This window comes from Trichosurus vulpecula, chromosome 3 (genome assembly GCF_011100635.1).
Source record: "Trichosurus vulpecula isolate mTriVul1 chromosome 3, mTriVul1.pri, whole genome shotgun sequence".
Taxonomy (NCBI): Eukaryota; Metazoa; Chordata; class Mammalia; order Diprotodontia; family Phalangeridae; genus Trichosurus; species Trichosurus vulpecula.
In genome coordinates this window covers 201,721,155-201,745,884 of record NC_050575.1, presented here as the reverse complement: position 1 = coordinate 201,745,884, position 24,730 = coordinate 201,721,155, and the positions used below count along the sequence as shown (strand labels likewise).

Sequence of the window (24,730 nt, the reverse complement as noted above, 5' to 3'; positions counted from 1 at the left end):
TGAAGTTTTGAGCATCAAAAAAAGAATATGTTTATTGTTTGGGTAACAAGAATTACAAGATGTGTGTTTCTACTTCTACAGAGAGGTAACTTTCATCTTTGTAGTAATATTCTCTCTGCTTTTTAATACCGTGGTTTAATGTTAAAGTACCAGCTTAAACACAATGGCTATAGAAGGACAGTTTCTCAGCAATTTTCATGTATTCATAGTTCTAGGAAAATATATTTTCAATTGACCATTAATTTTCTTTCACCAATAGCTAATATGCCCTGTAGTTCCAGCAGTGTGTACACACACACACACACACACACACACACACACACACACACACACCTCAATACTGATGGACCTAGAGTTGAAAAAGAGGAAGTGAATGTGCTAGATTCCTTTGGGGAGATTGTAAAGTGCTTTTATTCACCCTAAACTTCCTGTAACAGTACAGACCCATTTTTTTCGATACAAGCATTTTACCAGTTTTGAGCTGTGTGTTAACAAGATCTAGAACACTACTGCCTCTGGAGAATTACAGATGAGCATCACACAGATTGCAATGGAAAACTGAGTGTTTCGTATGAGCAGGCTGCAACACACAGCCAGTGAGGGACTTGGAAGAGTAAAGTATGTCATCAAAGAATTGTGTCATGGAATGGAGCGATAGCTTGGTCAGTTTCTGAGAGTGAGGGATATACCATGGATGACTAGGGTGGTCTCTTGGCACTTTGTGACATAGGGAGAAGTAGAGGAAGTAGAAGATGACCTTCAACGTATTGGATAAAACCCTTGTGGTAAACTTTGGGAGGACATGGATGGGCCTTGGAGGGTACTACACATTGACCAAACCACAGATTCATTGGCATAAGAGCAAATAATGATGAAAGGTTCAGTTTTGCAAACCTCTTTACATTCCTACAGCCCTAGGAGGTAGGCTTTATTGCTGCTGGCCTCATTCTTATGGATGAAGAAAAAACAATCCAGATGCTAAGAGACTTGACCAGGGTTGTGTCACTAGTGAGTGTTTGGATAGTCCTTTGGACCACGTTCTCCTGCCTCCAAGGTCAGCTCTTGGTACCACTGCCTGGCCTTGCCACATTTAGAGCCTTTATCACATGATTGTTTTTTTCCCTAGTCTGGCTGGCAGTGGGGAGAAGTGGCGACGGGAGCAGGAGAGTAAATACCTCGAGGAGTTGGCTGAGTTGATATCTGCTAATCTCAGTGACATTGACAGTTTCAATGTCAAACCGGATAAATGCGCAATTTTAAAGGAAACTGTGAGACAGATCCGACAGATCAAGGAACAAGGTAATGTGGAACTTTAAATAAGGCAATTACTGAGTCACAAAAGTTATTCAATCAGTGATGATTCCCATTGTTAATTCTAGCATGGAGCTCTATTAGAGTTTTTTATGTACTTTTTACTATGTTTTATCCTTTTTATTAGTCTCTAAGTCTTCAGGTGGCCAGGTATCTGAGTGCAGTTGGGTTGAGCAGAATGAGATGACAAGTGGGTGGAGAGGGCACTAACTTGAGCCTCTTTTCTTTGATTTGTTTTGTCATAGCTCTGTTGTACTCTGTCCTCAACCATGACTACTCTTCTCAGAAAGAGTATCTCATCTGTACATTTTTGAATTGGGCATCCTGTAGGCTTCCAAACTCAGTGTGTTAGTCAATAATTCCTAAGCATTTATGAAGCACTTAACATATGCAAAGCACTTTGCTGTATGCTGAGGATACAATGGAAGGCAAAGATGTGGCTGTAGTCCAGAAGGAGCCCACAACTATCCTTTTGGGTCACCCTATGTATAGCCCAGTAGTTCTCAAACATTTTGGTCTCAGCACTCCTTTACACATGTCACCTCCTGAAAGGATCTTGGGGAATCCCTAGGGGTCCCTGGACTACATTTTAAGAACCATTGATATATAGTGCACTTGAGTATATGTAGGAGATGGGAGAAAGGGGAGAAATCATTTCAGATTAGTTATCAAATTTTGTCTTTTCCTTCTTTATAATCTCTCTCACATATATGCTATACTTTCTGCTTACACAGACAGTACCTTCATTACTTGTAGGCCCTCATTACTTTCTCTGTATACTATTGCAGTAGCTTCCTATTTGGTTTCCTTGCCTCAAGCCTCTTCTCACTCTAATCACCTTCCACCTAAAAACGAAAGTGATTTTCCTAATTCACACTAAATCATCCACCATATTCAACAGACTCATATGACTTTCTGTTACTTTTAGGATTGCATATAAAGTTCTCTTTGGTATTTAAAGCTCTTCATGACCTGGTCATTTTCTACCTCTGCAGTTTCTTCTGTATCATTTCCCTCCAATTCCTCTGTGGTTGAGTCACAATTGCCTTCTTCCTGTAACTCATGATGCTTTATTTCCCATCTCTGTGCTTTTACATTGGCTGTTTCCTATGCTTAGAATGCTTTTCCTCTATATTCCTATCTCTTGTAACCACTGGTTTCCCTTGAGACTTAGCTCAAATGCCATCTTGTGCATTAGGCTTTTCCTGCTTACTTCAGCATCTGGTTTCTTCTTACTCAAGATATTTTGTGTCTGCTTTGTATGTGTCTTTTATATACTTTTATACGTACATGTTGTCTCCATTAACATGTAAGTTTCTTAAGGGCAGGAATTTGGTTGTCTTTGCCTTTATAATATTTGGCACATAATACACTTGATAAATGTTTGTTGAAAGATTGATTGATTCTGAATACCATCAACAGACTAATCTTTTGTATGTATAAATTTGGTAATATTACTCCCTTAAATTAGCTTCTTAATGAGTCTCTCCTCTCCAAACTAACATTGATTCCAATACCAAACTAATCTTGCTTATAGATAGATATGATTAGAGAGAGCATTTTTCTTCTCCGTACTGAGGAAAGTTCAAATTTTTTCCTGTGGGCATTCAAGGCCATCTAAAATCTGGCATCTCCACACCTTTCTAGCTTATCACATACTGTTATTTTTCTCTTACTCTCTACTTTAGCCAATCCACTTGATATTCATTTCCACTGCATGTTGTAAACTTTTATATCTATATGCCTTTGCTAACAGAGCCTTTATGCTTAGAATCTCTTGTCCAACCCCAACTCAAATGCAACCTCTTCCATAGATGTTTCCCTGACACTTACTTCTCCTACCCCCATCAGTAAGTTCTTTTCTACCACCTTTCATGATGATCAGTGGCCCAAATAGGAAAAGAATACTGAAAGAGTATAGGGAAGGCACTGCTGATTCCAAGTTTTAAACCTCAAAATCTTCTTTCCTCTCATGAATTAAGGACTTAGGAGTGTTGAGGACCCTGGCACTTTAAAGGGATTTGAATTTTAGACCCCCATCCTGTATTGTCATCTTGAGTGGCATCAGTAGAAATGTCTACTTTTCTGCCCATTGTCACTATATATTGTCCATCGTTACCATCTAGAAATTGCTGTCTCTTCAGTCTTTATTCACTTTGAAGAACCCAGGTTGGTAGGAGTGCTGCTATTTGGGATTGAGAAAGTATTTATTTCACTTCTGTCAGCACCACTGCCTTGGTTTTTAAATTTTGATTGTGAATAAGAGAGATGGAGTGAAGTAGCTATGTGCTTCTTGGGACCATAGCCTTTTTTCACTTTGAGCCTTCTGACTGCCGTTACTATTAATTTTCTCATCCCTGATAGCTACTGAGTCCCCTGTGATCATGGGGTACAGAAGAGTAAAATGATGTTCTTAGCTTCAGAGGGCTCAGTATTAGTTCTTGCCTTTACCACATGACCTTCCCAATTACTATTACCATTGATTCAACAGTCTCCTGCTGTGATCAGTTGGCACTTATCCTGACATGGCTCACAAACTCCTTCCTTTTAGTTACCTAATCCTTGAACTTCAGAGGTTTTTTGCTCCTCCCCTGTAACTCTCATTCCTGTCTGGCTCAATCTTATATATTCCCATTCAGAGTCACAGAATTTGAGAGTTGAAAAGAACCTTAATGGCCATCTAGTCCAACCCATATACTAAAGCAGTACCATCATCACATACCCAAAAAGTGGTGAGGTGCAAGTCCTTTCCCTTGCTTTTGATTTGAATATAACAAATTTAATCCCTCCACATCCCCTCTGATCTTCTCTTTTTCAGGTAGAGTATGCCCTGCTCCTTCAACTGATCCTCCTATGTCATGAACTTTAGGCTTTCATCATGCTGATTGTTCTCCTTTGATCACTCTCTGCCTTATCAATGTCCTTCATAAACAGCAGTGCCCAAAACTGAGCACAGTATTCCAAATGAGGACTGATGAGGGTGGATTACAGCAGGACCATTTCCTCCCTATGCCTAGAAACTGTGTCTCTCTAAATGGAACCCAAGAGATTCAGATCAGCAAAATACCAAATGAACAAGGTGAAATCATAACAAAATTCAAAGAAATAAAAAGAATTATCAGAATTTATGCACAATTATATGCCAACAAAACTGAGAACACAGAAAAACCTGCAGAAATATAAAATTGCCAAATTAGTGGAATATCAAATAGAGATCTTAAGTAACCCAATCTCAGAAAAAGAAATAGAACTAGCCATAAAGGTAGTACTAAAGAAAAATACTCTTGGTCCTGGTGGACTACTATCAAACATTTAAAAAGCAATTAATACCAGTACTACTGAGAAAAACTATCAAACGCCTTTTAGGAAACAGATGTAGACCTAAACCAGGGAAGATTAAAGTACAGGAGAACTGTAAATCAATATAATTAAATAAACTTTGACTAAAAATTTTTAAATAAAATATTTTTATGGTAAAGCACAGCACTTATTTATGCTAAAATCCATACAAAGTATAGGCATAGAAAGATCTTGTATATCTAAAGCCAAAAAGCAGGCAGTCATTTACAATGTGAATGTAGCAGAAACTTTCCAAATCCAGGAGTTTTAAAAAATGGATGCTCATGTTGCCCACTATTATTCGATAAGAATTCTAGAAATGGTAGCTATTGCAGTGTGACAAAGAAAGAAATTAAAACCTACAGATAGGCAAAGAGGAGACAAAATTATCTCTGTTTGCTAATGTCATCATGGTTACTTAGCAAATCATAGGGAATCATTGAGGAAAACTAATTAATACTGTTAATACCTCCAACAGAGTTTCAGGCTGAAAGTAAACCCACAGAAATCATTAGCATATGTATGTAATAACAAACATTCTTAATGTCTGACGTTACCCTTCTCTCTCCTGCTATATGCCCTTATTCTTTTAAGTAAAGTATACTCATCCAGAACCATTGTTTGGATGGATTTCATCCCACAGAGTTGCAGGGATACCTATGAAATCCAATTTGCCTCCTTATATTTAGACTATTAGTTCTCTAGTTTTGTTTTGTTTTTTAACTTTGGAAAGTTGTTGAGGTCAGAGGTTTTAATACCTATTCCTTTCTTGGCCCTTGTCTTGGGTGAACTTCTAGATTTTTCAACTGTTATTATTCTTCCTTTTTAGTAGCTAAAATGTCTAGTATCTAACTTGGGGGGTTGTACATAGGTTGTCTTCTTCCCTTGTCTTTTTCAGTTAGAAGCCTGTTTGATTGGATTTGCCAGGCACCTGTCAAGTACATTCTTACTAGTTTTTGTTAGCTATATACTTCATCTCTGGCCAGTAATCTGTGATCTCTTAACATTATAAGCCATGGTCCAGAAATTTAAGTTTCATTTTTTTAGCCAACTATTGACTTCTCAGATTAACTTTTTTCTCCCGGTTCTTCTCTCTGTCCTCTGGAACCCATTATTATAAACAAATTTCTTTTTCTTGATTTTCTTCCTCTCACAATCTTATTGTATTAATGTTAACCTGTTTTTTTCCCCAAGAGATTTTTTTTTTCATTCCTGGGCATGTTCTCTTTATATGGCTTGTGCCTTCTGTCATGGCCTCAGTTGACTGGGCTAGGAGAAGGTTGTAGCAAAGTCCTTGGTCCCCAATACCTCTTCCAGGCCTTCCCTCTGTCATAAACACTCAGGAGCCTTTTCTTTTGATCTTCATTTCAAACATTTCTTTCACCCTATCCATATCCTTCATGCAGGAGTCTAGGCCATTCTGCTTCCTTTCTCAAGGAATTCAGTACCTGAGTATCTAGGTTTACTGTCCTAACTCCTACCCCCATCTTTCCTTCTTTTCTTTTCTTTTTTTTTTTTATAGACAAGCCCACTTAAAATTAAATTTTAAATTTAAAGTTACTAAATAAATCATAATGAAAAAATAAAAAAGAGAACAGTGCAGCAAGCAACTTGACCTATTTCAGCACCCACTTGCAGTCTTGTGACCTCTATCTCCTCTCCATGCTAGTTATTCATAGACCTGATCACATATGAGAACACTTTTGGAATCCCTGTTTGTATCTTCGTTACTTCATGATGGATTTATTTTAAAAAAAAAACAAAAAAACAACCTTCCCTGACTAAATCTTTATCAAGCTTCATGCAGTGGCTGTTCCAGTCCTTTCTCTCATTAACCACCTCTGTGTCACATGTCCTTCCTGCCCCTACCCAACACTTGACCTTCCTCCTTTTTTAGTAACAAAATTGAGCCCATCCCTTTTGAGCTCCTGTTCAAGCTATATGTTTTCCTGATCAAATAATTCTCTCATTAAGGGAACAGAATGTATGCTGTATATATGTTCTTGATCATTTTGTAATCATTAACCAGCATAACTAGAGTCATTTGAAGAACTTTCTTCTGTCTCTTTAGGAAAGGCAGCTTCCGTTGATGATGATGTTCAGAAAGCTGATGTATCTTCTACAGGGCAGGGAGTTATTGATAAAGATTCCTTAGGACCACTTTTACTGCAGGCAAGTATAAAAGGGTTGAACCAAATGACAATTATGCCATACATTTGTTTTTACAATTTAACTTTTTTTTTCAATTAACAAGCCTTTATTTTATCTACTTCCACCTCCCATTGGAAGAAAAAAAGCAAACAAACCCCTTTAAACAAATATGCATATTCAAACAAATCAGGTTATCATATTGGCACCATCTAAAAATATGTCTTATTCTTTGTATCTTGAATCCATCACCTATCTGTCAGGAGGTGGGTATGATACCATCATTGGTTCTCTGGAATCATGGTTGTTCATTGCATTGATGAGAGTCCTTAAATCTTTCAGAGTTGTTTGTTTTTAATATATTGATGTTATTGTACAAATTGTTCTCCTGATTTTGCTCACTTTATTCTGCATCAGTTAATATAAATCTTCCCAGGTTTCCCTGAAACCATTCCCTTCATCATTTCTTCTAGCACAATAGTATTTCATTATATTCACATACCATAATTATTTCAGCCGTTCCTGAATTGATAGGTACTCTTTAGTTTCCACTGGTGTGCTATATATATTTTGAAATAATTGTCAGTCTTAGAATGGTGAGAATGATACTGTTACGAATGGTATTAAAAAAAATTTAGAAGCATTTTGCTTTTTAGGACTGGTAGTTAAAAGTATTAATATTTTAATGTGATAGTAAAGGTAAGCAATATTGTAAACTTTTTAAGTATTAAAAGCATGTTTTATTTTTGGTTACAGTTTCCCTAATTGATAGAATAGGGATATGAATATGTACATAGGTACTGGACCTGTGATTTCATTGGTATAGGGAACTCTCAGATGAGGAAACTCCCTCTGCTGAAATATGTCAGCGCCTTCTCTGCAACTTGATCTTAGAGAACTGTCTGTGCCACTGTGAGGTGAAGTGACTTGCCCTCTGAGTCACTCAGCCAACATGTGTGAGAGGCAAGACTGGAACCTGGGTCTTCCTAGGCCAACTTTCTGTGTAGTATACCATGAGGAAAGTGAGGCCTCAAAAGATTGAGAGACTTGTGTTATCTCACACAGGTAAGGAGAATAGCTGAGATTCTAAACCAGGACTTGTTATCCTAGCTCTCTTTCCATCAGATTACAGTGCTTTTAAATGAAGTGTTCTCTAAATATCAGAGAAACATTTCAGATTCTTAAAATATGGAAACAAATCTAATCGGTCCATTTTTGACCTCTTGCTTTTAGGTGCCTCTAACTTTTTAAAATTTCATGTCCTTTTTTGCTTCCTCAGGATTTTATGAAAGTGTTTTATTAAAGATAAAATCCTTGAAAAGCAGAATTTATTTGAATTTATAAGTATTGTTTGGATACAAGACACTTTCCAACAAAAACAAAACCTCCCCTCCCTCCAACAAAGTATATTTCCTCCAAATTTTTAAGTAAAACCACCTCAGTGTGATTGCACTATGATCATACATGTTAATTTCTGCTTTTGTTGTTTATGAATTACCATTAAAGATCTACATTAGTTATGATTTATGATCTTTGATAGTATGGAACGATGTTGTCTTGTGCATTTCACTTTAGTTTTGTTTCCTTTTTTAGTGTTACCTTTATGTATACTTTTGTGGCCGTTGTATACATCTTTTTCTACTTTCTTCATTTTTCAAAATTTGATATACAGTGTTTGCCATATGTTTGTATACCACAATCTGACCATTCCTCAATTACTGGATGCATATTTTAAGTTTTTATCACCACAAATAGTGCTATTATGAATATATGTATACATATGAGTCTTTTCTTATTGATCTCCTTTGGGTACAATCTCAATAGTAAAATCTCTTGGTTAAAGTATATGGTTTAGTAACTTGCATAATTCCAAAAATTTTCCCAAGTGGTTAGATAAGTTTACACTTTTATCAGCAGTGAATTAGCATACCTGTCTTCCCATAGCCCCGCCAGAATTGAATTATCCCTTATAAATAATTATTTTTTATAATTTGAACTGTGTGAGGTGATGCTGCAGTTTTAAAAATGGGTGTTAACAAGTAATTCTGAACTGTTTTTAGATAATAGTTTTTATTTCATTTGAGAGCTCTCTATATAATTTTGATCACATCTATTTAATTCTATATGTATTAATTTCATATAGATTTTCCGTCATTCTTTCAATTCAATTTTCTACAAATATTGAGCACCTACAGTATGCCAGGCACTGTGCTAATTTCTGGGAATACAAATGAGAAGACAGTCCTTGTCCTAAAGATGCTTATAATCAGTGAGGGAAGATAACACTCAAAAGGAAGTTTAAAGTGGGAGATGGGGTGAGGGTGGGTATGATGATGGTGGAGTCAGTTCCCAAGAGGGCAGTGGGTGGGAAATAGCTGGATTGAGAGCCCTCTTTAAATGAAGGCTTTCGGAGAAGTTTTTTGCTCCAATCAGAGGGGCTATGGCTGATGATACTGATTCAGTGTTAGTACCAGAGCTGATATATGGCATTGAATCCAAGCTGGTTCTGTACTTCACACTTCTTTCAGAAATGTTGAATGCAAATATTTCTTTCCCATTTGTATGTTCTTTCTTAATTTTGATTGTGCTAGAATTATTTTTCTAAAAGCTTTTACATTTTATACATTCCTGTTGTGTATTTGAGCCCGACTTTTACATATTGTTTTGAAAATTATATTGTCCCCCTTTGTTTTATGACTATAAGAGTTTATATGCAAAATTAATATTAACACCAATAGTGGAAAAAGTGTTAATTTAGGTTTGTGTACTTTCTTAAAAGAATAGATTTGGGGGGTGGGTGGGAAGGAGTGTAGGACAGCTGTTTTAATCATTTGGTAGTAAAATAAAATGTCTTTTTAACCAAACCTAATTACGTCAGATATTAATGTGTATTTGTACAATCATATTTTAGGCCTTGGATGGTTTTCTCTTTGTGGTGAATCGTGATGGGACCATTGTATTTGTGTCAGAAAATGTCACACAGTACCTTCAGTATAAGCAAGAAGACTTGGTTAACACCAGCGTCTACAGTATCTTGCATGAAGATGACAGGAAGGATTTTCTCAAGAATTTGCCTAAGTCAGCAGGTAATTATATTTTTGCTTAAAAAAAAAACCCACCAAAAACATTCTTTTATTTACCTGTCTAGCTCAGTTTTGGAAAGTTTGACTAAAGTCATCCAAATAGAGTGCTTAGAAGCAGTGATATGTTTGTGTTCTGACATACACAAGCTTCTTTAACATTTAGATAGTTATTAATTATTTATTTAGACTAGCGGTGGGGAACTTGCAATCTTGAGGCCACACGTGGTTCTCTAAGTCCTCAAGTGCAGCCCTTTGTCTGAATCCAAACCTCACAGAACAAATCCCTTAATAAAGGGATTTGTTCTGTAAAACTTGGACTCAGTCAAAAGACCACACCCAAGGACCTAGAATGCCACATGTGGCCTTCAGGCTGCATGTTCCCCACCCCTGATTTAGACAGTTTCCTTGACCGCAGTTCCTGGTGAGTTTGTGTTAACCTTGGAGTATAATATTCCATTGATGATTTGTAAAATATTTAGTATATCCAACTCCTCTACTGAAGTATGAAAAATATTATCTTGTTCTTCTTGTTAAAATAAAACCTTGTTCTTCTTCATGTTCTTAGTGTGCTGAACTTAGATTCCCTGTACACTGAAGTGACATTTTGTTTCCTGTTTCTTTCCCCTGTGATTGATTTGTTTTCTAAAGTTAATGGAGATCCATGGACAAATGAGGCACCTAGACAAAAAAGTCACACGTTTAATTGCCGTATGTTGGTGAAAACAGTGCATGATATTCTAGATGATGTGGGTAGCAGTCCTGATATGCGCCAGAGATATGAGACAATGCAGTGTTTTGCCTTGTCTCAGCCACGAGCTATGATGGAGGAAGGAGAAGGTAAGGGTTATATTTCAAAAATGTAAAACAAAAGAAAAGACGGAACTTATTATCCTCATAAAATGTTGGTAAATCTGAAATGGATTAAATTTTTATTTACAGATTTACAATCTTGTATGATATGCGTGGCACGCCGCATCACTACAGCGTTTCCTTCAAACCCTGAAAGCTTTATTACTAAACATGACCTTTCAGGTAAGATTAATTAGTGCTACAAATATGCCTGGTTTCATCTCCTCACTTTCACATTAGGAAAAAAAGTACCTACTACAGTGCTGTAAATGATGTCAATAAAGTGAATTTAAGTAAAAAGCAAACTATATAGAATTTTTTTTGCAAGGGTAGAGTTTCTGTCCATATTTTTATTTTAAAATTAATTTTTGTGTCTCATACTTTATTATTATTTTTAACATTCATTTAAAAAAATTTTAAGTTACAAATTTCCTGTTCTCCAGCCTTTCCCTTACTCATTGAGAAGGCAAGCAATATGATGCCCATTATACATATGAAGTCATACAAAACATTTCTATATTAGCCATCTTCCCCTCCCCACCTCAAACACCCCCAAGAAAGATAAAGTGAAAAGCAATATACTTCAATCTGCACTTTCAGTTCATTAGTTCTCTTCCTGGTGGATAGCATTTTTAATCATGAGTCCTTTGAAGTTATCTTGTATCGATGTATTGATCAGAGTAGCTAAGTCTTTCATAGTTGATCATTTTTACAATATTGCTGTTACTGTGTATAGTGTGTACTGTATACTGTGTACAATATTGCTGTTACTGTGTATAGACCATTAGTATCCTGGACATTTGTGTGCTTTAGTTGAAGGCATATTCTTTCTTTATAGAAGTAGATAAATAAAAGATACAAAGTAGATGGAAAGTAAATCTTACAAGGGAAGATATTAGCAGTTCAGGGAGCAAGAATAGCCTTATGCAAAGAGTGGCATTAAATCTGCGTCTAAAAGGAAGTTAGGGATTTTAAGAGGTGGAGGTGAGGAAGATAACATTCCAGGAATGGGGTCCCACCATGTATAGGCAAGGAGATGGGAAATGGTGTTGTGTATGAGGAATGCTTGAACACTGAGTACATGGCAGGATGTAATTTGTAAGTAGAATGAAAAGATATTGTGAGTTATGAAAAACTTTAAATACCAGATGAATTTTCCCTCACACCAACTAGACTAGCAAACTGGGGCTGTGGTGAAACAAGTATATAACATCCTGTTCATGGAATTGTGAATTGTTCTCTCCACTCTAAAAAGCAATTTGAAACTCTGTCCCCAAAGTTACTAAATTGTGCATACCCTTTGTTCTAGGAATACCACCAATGGTTGGTATAAGCCAAGAGGGTAAAGAGTAAATGATCTTTATGTCCACCCTGCTCCCGTGACTCTTATGTTCACAGCTGTGGCAAAAAACAAGAAATTAGGTGGTGCCCAATGGCTAAACCAATTATAGTTTACGAATTTAATGGAATACTACATGTGCTACAAGAAATGATGATATGGGTGGTTTTAGAGAAACTTGGAAAGATGTATGAACTGATGTAGAGTGAAGAATAAAAGCAAGAGAACAGTTGAAATAATGACATAATTATTCCAAAGTCATACTAACATTGGAAACTTAAGAACTCTGAACAATGTTATCACTAACCATGATTCCAAAGGATCATCCATGTATCATTTTACCCACTTACTGACAGAAGTGCTGGATTTAGGCTATAAACACACACACACACACACACACACACACACACACACACTCACTCTTTGTTAATGGACACAGTAGGAATTTATTTTGTTTGGCTATGCATATTTGCTACCAAGGTATTAATTGAAAAAAAATTAAATAAAATTTTAGAATTAGAAAGTAAGAAGGAGGATGGCCTCTTTCTCAGAGACTGGAGCAGAGTAGTAGAGAAAAGGGAATAGTTTCCAAAAGTTTAAGGTATAGAAGAGGGGAAATGATCTGTAGGCCAAGATTAATGGCTTTTATTTTTCTTTGTAAAGTAAAAGGCAAAGGCCCCTGTTGTGAGGGAAGGAATGTCATAGTTGGTTCAAAGAGAGAGAGAGGGTTTGGAACATCTATATTGTTGAGAATGATGGCTGACTATGGAAACATAAAAGGATTGTGCTATAAAAATGTGAGATTCTAGCTAAGATTATATTACATGAATTTCTAGTGGGCCCAAATGGTACATTTCAACCCATGACTTCTACCAGCAATGTTCAGAAGTATTCATGAAGTAGCAAAGAAGTCAGAATGTGGGGGTTGCTCTGGACTGAGGATTGCCAAAGCATTAGCAATATTAGGAGAATTTTTTCCTCCAAACTGCCGACAGAAATTTCTTTAGAATGTTTTATACATTGATTTAATAAATGGAATAATTATAGAGTACTTATTTATGAACTTCTCCTGTTAGCAAGACATTACATTAGATCTTTTCTCTGATTGGACCTCATTTTTATTGATAGGAATCCCTCCCCCCTCCCCTTGCTTAGAACAGTAATTACATTAATACTACCATTCCTGGAAAGATCATTGCCCTATATGTCTCGTCTTCTCTTGTTGTACTTTAAGCTCTTTGATGGCAGAGGACTTTCTTGCTTCTCTATCACTTCACACAGTGGCTGGTATGAAGTGAGCACTTGAAAAATGGTTGTTCATTCAGGGTTTAAAAGCAGTGTATAATTCACCTGGTCAAATATAGGTTGAGGCTCTGAAGGCAGGAAAAACAGCCCATAACAGTGATGGTAAGACTGTGGGAACATGGAAGAGTAAAGGTATTGGGTTTTCTCAGTGAGGTCAGAGACAGGATTGAGAATAGTGAGTCAGAGACAGATGTGAAAATGGGAATTTCATAATTACAGGTTATTGTGAGATGAGGTATAACTAGGAAGGAAAGAAGGAAAGGAGAAAAGTATTTTATAAGTGTCAGACTCTGTGCTAAGCACTTTACAAATAATGTCTTTTGAGCCTCACAACAACTTTGGCAGGCCCATGCTGTTATTTTCCCCATTTTATAGTTGAGGTCACTGAGGCAGATGGAGGTTAAGTGACTTGCCCAGGGTCATGTAGCTACAAAGTGTCTGAGACTGGATTTGCGCTCAGGTCTTCCTGACTCCAGGCCCAGTGCTCTATTCCCGAGCCACCTAGATGTATTCCCTGTGGACAGCTGAAGTAGAGTAAACATATGCCCCAAGTGCTGAGATTGATAAATGTGGAAAGACAGATAATTATATTGAACTTGTGACAGTGATTTAGTGCTTAGTACCGTATAGCCACAGGGATTTGCACAAGACCTTGTATATGAACGACATGCAGATGGGAGGGTCTGGAAGGGTCAGTAATGACAACAGAGTATGCCTGTTTTTCTTCTAGGCCCTCTGTTGTTATATATTTGAGGCATGAGAGAATGAGCCCATTTGATATATGCAGTATTTCTGGATGGAGGCACATTTTTGTGATTGTAAAAAGATGAAAGGAATGTAAGTGAAAAGGTTGATGAAGCTATTCCAGAGGCCTGAGGAGGACAGAGACTGGAGATGGATATTGCTGGATAGGGATCAGAGAGCAGTGAATATTTTCAGATAAAGGGTGTTTGGGGCTTTGGCAAGCTATAGTTCTGAGTTGTAGGCATTGAGGACTAGGATGTAGGCATTTGTCAGCCATTAGCTTGGAAAAGCACCAATAGGTGGGTGACTCTCATTCTCTGGTGTACTATGATATTAGGAGGACACCCGCCCTTGTAGTGGTATCAGCCTGCTAATTTTCTGGGGAGTTTGTGTATGGAGGGGAGCATGAAGCTTTGGGCGATAAGTCAGTAAATGTTTGATGATTGAGCCATGGGGGTTTGACTGAATTAATATTTGGAATTGGTTCCTTGGCCTCATCCCAAGATGATGATATTCCACGTTGGAATTTAGCCACTAGTTGACCAGAATATAAAAGGCCCTGAGAGGGGCCCTGATAGGCCTAGTGTTGGGGTGCTCCATGGTTATATAGAACTGACGTGCTATTTTTTTAGATGGCTTGGTGACGTAGTGCAGGATGATTATAGCTGTATATGGCAGTAGGTTCTGTGGCAAGGCAGACTCTGAACCCAAATCTGGAGAGAGACTAGGGAAGGGACTTAAACACCAGCTGTACCCCCACCTTCCTGGCCTCAGTAACTGATTGGGGAGAGCTTTGGTGGTTTTGTGTTCTGAGTCAGGACAGAAGTGTTTAGGGAAAGGAGACCTTCATTCCCAGAGACGGCCTAGGATGGGAAGGCTCACCCTGTCAGTTGCAGTTATGTTGAAGTGGGGATAGATTCATGTCACTTGGAGGGTTGTGGTATTGTTTTCTTGATTTATTTGATGAGTTCAGGAGAGCAGCTACCTAAGTCTACCAGAGGTGTACTGACATATAAGAAGTAATGGAGGGGAGCCCTTTTCTGGGATTAGTGACCTGTCAAATTGTGTTAGTCTCATTTATCTGCAGTGATTGATGTGGATATTTTAAAAACTGGCAAAATACTCATACTTTACAGGGGATCTTGATACTTTCCCCTGGCTATATTCAAATATTCTTCACCTACTGCTTCCCAAAAGTTAAAGGGTTTAGTTGAAAGAGGTCTGATAAGTTTCTGCAGTTATACTTTGTAGGATTAGCTGAATCTCTGTAGCTTCTTTGAACTTCCTAGCATATTCCAGGTTCTCAGTAAAATATTTAATGAATTATTTAACAAGGGTTGCTTGGCCTTCCAAATTTAGACAAAAAAATGGTTACTGTTCATACGTGAAATGTTTTATGAAGATTTAGAGAATTGTAAAAGCAACATTTCAACCACCAAAGCCATCCAGAAGTCAGAGAAAATGATGTTAAGATAATAATATGATGATAATGATAATAAGATAAAATACTATGGCTAGATATGTTGTCATTCTTCAGGGTCAGGGACATGTACAGAAAGATGACATGGACAGTGTCTGAAATCCAGATGATTAAGACATGAGCTTGTTCTGTAGTTCTTTGTTGATTCAACCTAATTCCTTTTTCTTTATCATTTACAGTGCTTCCACTTAGTGGACACCTCATAAATATTTTTATTTCCTTTATACTTCAAAAACAGGCAAAGTTGTCACTATAGATACAAACTCACTGAGATCTTCTATGAGACCTGGCTTTGAAGATATAATCAGAAGGTGCATTCAGAGATTTTTTAGCCTCAATGATGGACAGACATGGTCCCAAAAACGGCACTATCAGGAAGGTAAGGAACTTAAAAAAAAATTGAATTGTTATATTTAGAATCTTCCCTTTTGCTTTTTTTTGGATATGTGTACACTAATTGCTGTATCTTGTGAGAACGTATCTTAAGAATTTTTATTTTAGCTTGCTTATAATTTTTATATAGAACTTAATGCTGCAAGTCTTGGAAGAATTGTATTTTCAAATACATTTTCTTTCTAATCTTTGCTAGATGTGCTCCATTGTTACAGTCTGCAATGTTAATTTCTCTCATACAGCTTATATTCAAGGACATGCCGAAACCCCTGTTTATCGGTTCTCCTTAGCTGATGGGACTATAGTGAGTGCCCAAACAAAGAGCAAACTTTTTCGGAATCCTGTAACTAATGATCGCCATGGCTTTCTTTCTACTCACTTCCTACAGAGGTAGTGCCTTTCTGTTGTGTTTTTCAGTTATGTTATTCTCAAACTTAAAAAAAAAAGCTGCCAAATATTTTGGTAGTGTAAAAATTTTAGTAAAAAGTCAAAATTAGGAGAGAAAAAGTATATTATGGTAGTTGAGTTTAATTCTGATGCTTTGGTTTAGAGCTTGAAAGGTTTGGCATTGAGAATAGGAATGCACATTTTTAAAGGTTGTGTTTTGTATATGAGAAATTTACAAAACAATTTCTGCTTGAAAATTTTATTTTTAGGGTTGGAGGGGAGAAAGGCCCTATCTGAAGACTAAGGGGTAGATTGGATGAACTGTTATGTGCTCTTCCAGGATTAACTGTTCTATGAAGAAGTATAGACTAGGTGGCGTATCCACCTTGTATGAAAAGTGTTTCTACTCTTCTTTCCATCCCCCATTTTTTCCCATGATGTTAATATATAATAACGTGAGGTTAGTTTTTTAAATTTAAATTTCAGTTAGGAACATAGGCTTTTCATAAATACCAAATGACATTCCAGTGAGAGTAGGCAGCACATACAAAACGTTAAATAGGAAATCCTTAAGTTGTCTCTAACCTTCTATCTTCGGCCTCATGGAAAATGCTGGTTTTGAAGAGTTTTGTAGCTTTTTTAATTGGAACCTTCTTAATTCTGTGAAGAGCAGTAATGATGTCAATTATGAAGCAATTTTTGTAGTAACCTAGTGAAAGGGAAATTAATTCATCCTCATTAGAAACAGATTAGCATTTAGGCTGATATAGTTATTGAAGATGTAGTCATAGTATCCATGAAGATATATCAGTTTCCTTCTAGAGCTCTTATCTAGAATATTAATGAACTTTGCAATTGTTGAGTAAAATTTTGTGAGTTTTTCTGTGTGTGATTTTCAGAGAGCAGAATGGATACAGACCAAATCCCAACCCAGTGGGACAAAACATACGAGCTCCCACAGTCGGATGTGCCAGTTCTGTTGGAGGAATGACTATGTCGCCAAATCAAAGCCTACCAATACAGAACAGGCCCTACTCCTTGGGAGATCCCAATGCAGTGGGACAGATGAGTGGCATTAGATATGGAGGCCCTAATAACATGAGCTCTATGAACCTTGGACCAGGAATGCAGTCCTCTCCCTATCAGAACAACAATTATGGGCTAAATATGAACAGCCCCCCACATGGTAGCCCTGGCCTTGGCTCCAGTCAGCAGAATATAATGATTTCTCCTCGTAACAGGGGTAGTCCAAAGATGCCTTCACATCAGTTTTCTCCTGTTCCAGGTATTTTACTTGACCTATCTCTTTTTGTCCATTTTTAAGTGTTCTTCCTATTAATGTTTAAATACTGCAAAGATCTGGTATTTTATCCATGCTGGCACTCTTGCAACTGATGTAGATTCTAACCCCTTCACTTCTTATCTATGGCCTACAAATATGTGTGGCTTTAGCTTACAAATGTAAACTAAATGGGAATTTATAGCTAAACATGGGAACCAATTTTCAGAGAATGACTTGTTAATACCTAGGCAAAGCACAATCTAGTATTATTTTTAGACAGAAGGCATGCAGTCTTGTTGCTGAAACCATACATAGGAGAAGATGTCCCAGTGCATTAGGTTTGGCCAGGTCTTTCACTTCTTTGGTATAGCCTTAGAAGGTTTTCCTTATATCCCAGTATTGTCTTAGCTGTGAGTCTTTGAGATCCTTTTTTTTAAAAGATCCTATTTATATGTGTAATTTGTCATGTGGCTCATTTTTTTCCATGCTCCATTATTTTTGAGAAATGAAAGTCCTCATTGGACCTCCCATATTCATTCAGTTACTGTATGTTGTTCCTATCTCTGCAACATCTTTTGTATCTGGCCCCTTATCTCTACCCACACATCCACCTAGTCCAGACCCTCATTATCTCTTGCATGCACGATTGTGGTAGCCTCTTAATTTGTCTCCGAGCTGTAAGCCTCCCTCTCTCCAATTCATCCTCCATATAACTGCCAATGCACTTTTCCTAAAATGCGGGGACTACCTTTTTGCTCCCCTACTCTGTAAACTCCAGTGACTGCCCTTTTTTCCCCTTCCATTTTTGCCTGTAAGGATAAAACACAAGCTCCTCTGTTGGCATTTAAAGCCCTTGATCCCAGACTAGAACTTTTACCCTTTTGCTCTGTTTGCCTCAGTTGCCTTGTCTGTAAAATGAGCTAGAGAAGAAAATTGTAAACCACTCGAGTATCTTTACCAAGAGTTGATCACAACTGAAAATGACTGAATAACATCAGCAGATAGCTATGTTGAAGTCTTTTTAGCCTTCTTATTTTCCCACACTCTGTGATCCAGCCAAACTGGCCTTTTTGCAGTTCCTTACACGTGGTGCTGCATATTTCCATCTCCTGAATGTTCACTGTCTATCTCCCAAGCCAGGAATCTATTCGTTCTTCACCTTTACTTCACAATATTCCTTGTTTTCTTCAATAAGCACCTTCTATGTGAATCCTTTGCTGCTAGTGCTATCTTCTCCTCCCATTACCTCATGTTAATTTTGTCTACATTTGTATATGTATATGCTGCCCCTCCATAGAATGTAAGCTTTTTGAGATGAAGAACTGTTTGGTTTTAGTCTTTGTATCCCTAGTACTTAGCACTTTGTATCCCTGATATATAGTGAATATTTAAGAAACGTTTATCAATTGATTGATCACTCACCTCGCTCTCTTGGCTTCCTTCCTATTCTAGGTATGCATTCTCCAATGGGATCTGCTAGCAACTCTGGCGGCAACAGTTTCTCCAGCAGCTCTCTCAGTGCCCTTCAAGCCATCAGTGAGGGTGTGGGGACTTCTCTTTTGTCTACACTTTCTTCACCAGGCCCCAAGTTGGATAATTCTCCAAATATGAACGTGAACCAACAAAGTAAACTAGGCAGCCAGGATTCTAAGAGTCCCGCTGGCTTGTATTGTGAACAGAATCCAGTGGAAAGCTCCATTTGCCAAGCCAATAGCAGGGACCACCCCAGTGATAAAGACAATAAAGAAACTGGTGTCGAAGGGCCAGAGAATCCGAGGGGACCACCTGAAAGCAAAGGCCATAAAAAACTACTTCAGTTACTAACATGCTCTTCAGATGACCGGGGACATTCCACTCTGACAAATTCTCCACTAGATCCAGGGTGTAAAGATTCTGCTGCCAGTGTCACCAGCCCTTCCGGAGTCTCCTCTTCTACGTCGGGAGGAGTTTCTTCCACATCAAACATGCATGGCTCTCTGCTGCAAGAGAAGCACAGAATTTTGCACAAATTGCTGCAGAATGGCAATTCTCCTGCTGAAGTAGCCAAGATTACAGCTGAAGCCACTGGGAAAGATACGAGCAGTGTAGCTTCTAGTGAAGGAATAATTAAGCAGGAGCAGCTAAGTCCCAAGAAGAAGGAAAACAATGCACTTCTTCGATATCTGCTTGATAGGGATGATCCTAATGATTCACTTTCTAAAGACATAAAACCTAAAGTGGAAGGTGTAGATAATAAAATAGGACAGTGCAGCACCTCTTCTATTCCTACTTCAAATCAAGAAAAAGAGATTAAAGTGAAGACTGAACAAAATGAAGAGGTAACATATTTAGTAGTTTAAGAACTTCACTCATTTGTTTTCTGTTATTTCTATCCTATATTAAGCATGGATAGAAAACGAGGAAATAGAATTCATGACAGCAGCAAAAACAACAATAGTAATAATAATAATAAGAAGAAAGATTTACATGTAAGCATTAAAATTTGCGAAAAGCTTTAGAAGGTTAATTGCATCTGAGCCAAACAGTAGCTCTATGATGTAGATAATATCATTATCCCCCTTTTATAGAAGAGGAGACTGAGGCTCGGAAAGGTTGTGACCTACTCACACAGTAAGTGTGAGAAGCATATTTGAACCTGGGATCTTCTTGACTCCATGTTCAGTACTTTATCATTCCATGACCTTGTAACTGTAACTTAATGAAGAAATTTAAAATTTAGTGATTGTTACAATTAAACAAGTACTCATCTAACTAGCTAAATTTGTTGATATACATGGTTTGAAGGTAGAAGTGGAAAATCTCATCTACATGCAAATCTATATCCAAATGAAAATTCTAGGTAACTAAGGGCGTGGTAAAGGGTGTGTGTTTATAATAGTTTCTGATGATTATTTATGGGAAAGTTTTGAATAGCATGTACTTATTCTCTATCTGGTGGTGATGATCATCACAGCATAGCTGTGAGAGTCTCTCTTTTGTCAAGTATAAGTTCTAACGGCAGGGCCAAACACCTTTCACATGTGAACATACCTCTGATTCTGTGATTGTCACAGCAGGGCAAATTGATCTCATCTTGAAGGGAAAGATTTTCTTTTGGTTTACACTGGACATTAAATTAGATAATCCTTCTAGGAAGGTTAGGAAAATATGAGCTACTGAACGTTTACCATAATACATGTACTGAGCTTGAGTTTACAGATGTATGTAAATATCTTCATGTTTGTGAAGAACAGCCCTCATTTAGATAAGGGTGTTTTCAGAAATATTTATCATTACTTATTTTGCTTCTTGTAAGCACCACACACTTACCCTTACCATTATTTTCAGATGTTCATTCCATTTTATTCTGCGTCATTCAGTTTGTCTCTTACTATACACACACACCTATGTGTGAGTACAAATATATAAACATATATTCAACCTGTTTGTAAAAATTGATCTTTAGGTGAGTGGAGACTTGGATAATTTAGATGCTATTCTTGGTGATCTGACAAGTTCTGACTTTTATAACAATGCCATGTCCACAAGTGGTAATAACCTGGCAAATAAGCAACAGATGTTTCAAGGAAATACCCCTTTAGGTAAGTCTTAATTTTTAAAAAAATAAAACTTTGGTTTTCTAAATCTTAACATTGTGAAATAGTGATTAGGAGTATATGGACAGATTACATCTGCTATATTTATGGGATGCTGCCTAGAACCAAGGGGTAAGCTCACACCTCCAGGTGCTCGTACTTCAATAACAGACATTTATTTAAAGGCCTATGTGTATTGCATCTGCTTCATGAAAGAGGGCAGTAAAACAATAAACAAGACTCAGACCATGCCCACAGGAATCTTATGTTAATGAGTGCATTTTAAGACAAAGCAGCCCTATAGACATTATATGCAGATGCTTCTGTTTTGCAATTTAAGCTTTTAGGTTTTTAATTTTTCTACCTACCAGTTTTCCTCAATTATGTACCTTTTAAAATTCTTTGATCCATGCTTCTGTTGAAAACTGGATTTTCTGTTGTGTGATAGTGCAAAGAGCACAATGCACTACTGCAAAATAGATATCTACCATGAAAGATTTGGAATCTACTTATCTTTAGATTCTAATAGGTGTTAAGCTTTTCTTTTTTACCTATAATTGTATTGTTAAATTTGATTATATTTCACTTAAACTTTGAGTATACCTTTTTCTATCCATCCATCACCCATGGGAACAGTTTGTAAAATGTTTTCCTTCCATCTCATCTCTAATTTTCACTAGTCTGTAATTTTTTTATATGAAAAATATGAATTTAATGGCACTTTATTCATGCTAAAATGGAGCTGCTTAAAGATGTACCTTATTAGTAATTTTTGTTAGTTCCAACACAACCAGTTACACCACTGGTTGCATATTCAGTTGCACCCTCCTGGTGCATATTCAGTTACAGTTCAATTCCTGTTCAAATGTAAGCTTCTTCTAGGTAGGGATTATTTCATTCTTTGTAATTACATCAGTTGCACATAGCACAATGCCTGGTATAGTATTAGGCATTTAATAAATGCTTGTTAATTTACTTGATACAGTGAAGAAAAAAGCCAATTTAGTTTTATATATCATGAAGTATTTTAAAATTCAGAAACAAAAAATCATTAGTAAGTTTTAAAAAAAATTAGATATTCCTCTCTACCGACGCAGATAGAACCTGCTCTTGAATTTACAATCTTAGAGAGTGACTTGAGGAACAGAGAAGTTAAAATGAGTTGTCTGGGGCCACATAGACAGGAAGTGTCTTCCTAATTCTAAGACCCACTCTCTGACCACTGAGTCCTGCTAGCCTTTAGCAGAAGTTTTGCTAGAAAATTTCATAAAAAGTTAATGATGTAATACACATGTCTTGTGGCAACCTCTGCACCTTATTCTGCCTGAACTTAAACACCCCCCACCCCCCCCCCCCCCCAACTGAGAACAAGATGTTACAGATGGCATTTCATTGTTACATTTTGGAGAGTCTATAAGTGAATGGGGCAGCTAGGTGGCACAGTGGATAGAGTACTAGGTCTGGAGGCAGGAAGACCTGAGTTCAAATGTGACCTCAGACACTTACTAGCTGTGTGACGCAGGGCAAGTCACTTAATCCTGTTTGTCTCAGTTTCCTCATCTGTAAAATGAGCTGGAGAAGTTAATAGAAAACCATTCCAGTATCTTTTCCAAAAGAATACCCCAATTTATTACCCAGTTGGGGTCATAAAAAGTGGGACATGACTGAAAACCACTGAACAACAACAAAAATGAATGAATAACAATGGCTTCCTGGAGAAATTACTGGCAGACAATTTTACATATATCTTTTGACTATTTCAGTTGTTTCTGGCACTCATTTATTAAATCATACCTTTTAATGTCTATTTCTGATGGTCTACAGTGCATTTCTAGATGTATTATTAAGCTGAAAGATCATAAATTACAGTCAGCTTTCAAGTCAAGTCAAATTAAACTAGTATTTTTAAAGCACCCACTATGTGCCCAATACTGTGGTAAGTGCTGGAGATATAAAGAAAAGCACAAAAACCAGTCCCTACTCTCAAGGAGCTCATAGGGGAGACATGCAAAAAACTGTACAAACAAGATGAATACAGGAAAAATTGTGGGTAGTCTCATAGGGAAGGCATTAAGATTACAGAGGCTTCTTGCATAAGGTGGGCCTTTAGCTGAGATTTCAAAGAAGGCAGGTAAGTTAGGGGGCAGAGATGACAAGGGAGAGAGTTCCAGATATGTGGGAAGTTTGTGAAAATGCTGTCATATTTGAGGAATAACCAGGAAGGAAGCTAGTGTCACTGAATTGCATGTGGAGAGGAAAAAGTTATAAGAGGACTGGAAATATTAGAAAGGGCTAGGTTATGAAAGGCTTTAAAAACCAAACAGGATTTTCTTTTTGATCCTGGAGGTAACAGGGAGAGCCATTGAGGTTGATTGAAAGTGGTGGTGGTGGGGGGGATGATATGGTCAGACCTATACTTAAGGAAGATCAGTTTGACAATTGATTGGAGCTCTGGATTGTAGTAGAGAGAAACTCTTGACAGGGAGAACAACCGGCAGCCTATTGCAATAGTCTAAGGATAAGTTAATGAGGTCTGCACCAGAGTAGAGGCAGTGTCAGAGGAGTAAAGAGGGAGTATATGAGAGATGCTACAGAGGTAGAAATGACAGGAGTTGTCATCTGAATTTTGTGAATGAATGTCTGTGCCGTTTTAAAATAGTGAGTTTGGAGAAATCAATTTTAGATCCACTGTAGCCTTGCCTAGTGATTAGAGTTCGGTTTATTTACTGCTGCAGCTTGAATTTGACTCTCAGTCAAATTATTCTTTTTAATTGAAAATGACCTAGTTTACAATAAAATACCTGAAAAATTTACTGATTCTAGTACAGATTTCAAACAGCTAAGTATGATTTAAAAAATAGGTGATCATGGTAGGCTGTGACAGTTACGGAAATGTGACATGATAGCTTGACTCTTGCTGTCTTCTGTAGCCCATAAATTGACTTATTTAGGTAATTTAAACATTTGAGCTATGCTAGAATCAATGCTTGGTAACGACTTTGAAGAATAATACATATTTGGACACATAAAATCTAGAATGGTAGTTTAAAAATTAAAATTAAACAGAATTAAAAAAATAAAACATTTAAAAAGCTACATTTTTTCATAAATGTCTGGTGCCTTCATAGCTTCAGTTTCGAAATGTATTAATCTAATTGGTTGTGTTACTTTCTTTTGCTGTTGTGTGGATGTTTCAAAATTCCCAGTCTTGTTACTTCCGTTAATTCCTTTGTCTATAATGATTATTATTAAGGATGATACTGTATGTGTTTTAAAGAACTTTATTCTTTGATTAAAATGAGCACTAATAATAATAAAAGCAAAATAAAACAATTAATGAACATTTTTGCATTTCAGCCCTAAGTCATAAAAAAAAGATCTCTGTATCTTGATTCATGAACCACTTAGTATAACTACACATAGAGGGAAGGTTGACTTAGTCTGGAGATTAGAACAAGGAGCAATGTGAAACAGACCCTTAATTAAAATTTCACT

At 37.0% G+C, this 24,730-nt stretch overlaps 1 protein-coding gene across 3 annotated transcripts in view; it reads left to right on the top strand.

Moving 5' to 3' along the window:
• Positions 1-24,730, top strand: part of NCOA3 (nuclear receptor coactivator 3) — a 218,276-nt gene that overhangs the window by 173,312 nt on the left and 20,234 nt on the right. For all 3 annotated transcript variants that reach the window (XM_036749362.1, XM_036749361.1, XM_036749360.1), the window contains exons 4-13: positions 1,127-1,299; positions 6,722-6,822; positions 9,710-9,884; positions 10,530-10,718; positions 10,821-10,913; positions 15,837-15,977; positions 16,234-16,381; positions 17,278-17,663; positions 19,113-19,978; positions 21,106-21,241. In XM_036749362.1, coding sequence (XP_036605257.1) covers positions 1,127-1,299; positions 6,722-6,822; positions 9,710-9,884; positions 10,530-10,718; positions 10,821-10,913; positions 15,837-15,977; positions 16,234-16,381; positions 17,278-17,663; positions 19,113-19,978; positions 21,106-21,241 — 2,408 coding nt within the window. The remainder of the gene's footprint in view (positions 1-1,126; positions 1,300-6,721; positions 6,823-9,709; positions 9,885-10,529; positions 10,719-10,820; positions 10,914-15,836; positions 15,978-16,233; positions 16,382-17,277; positions 17,664-19,112; positions 19,979-21,105; positions 21,242-24,730) is intronic.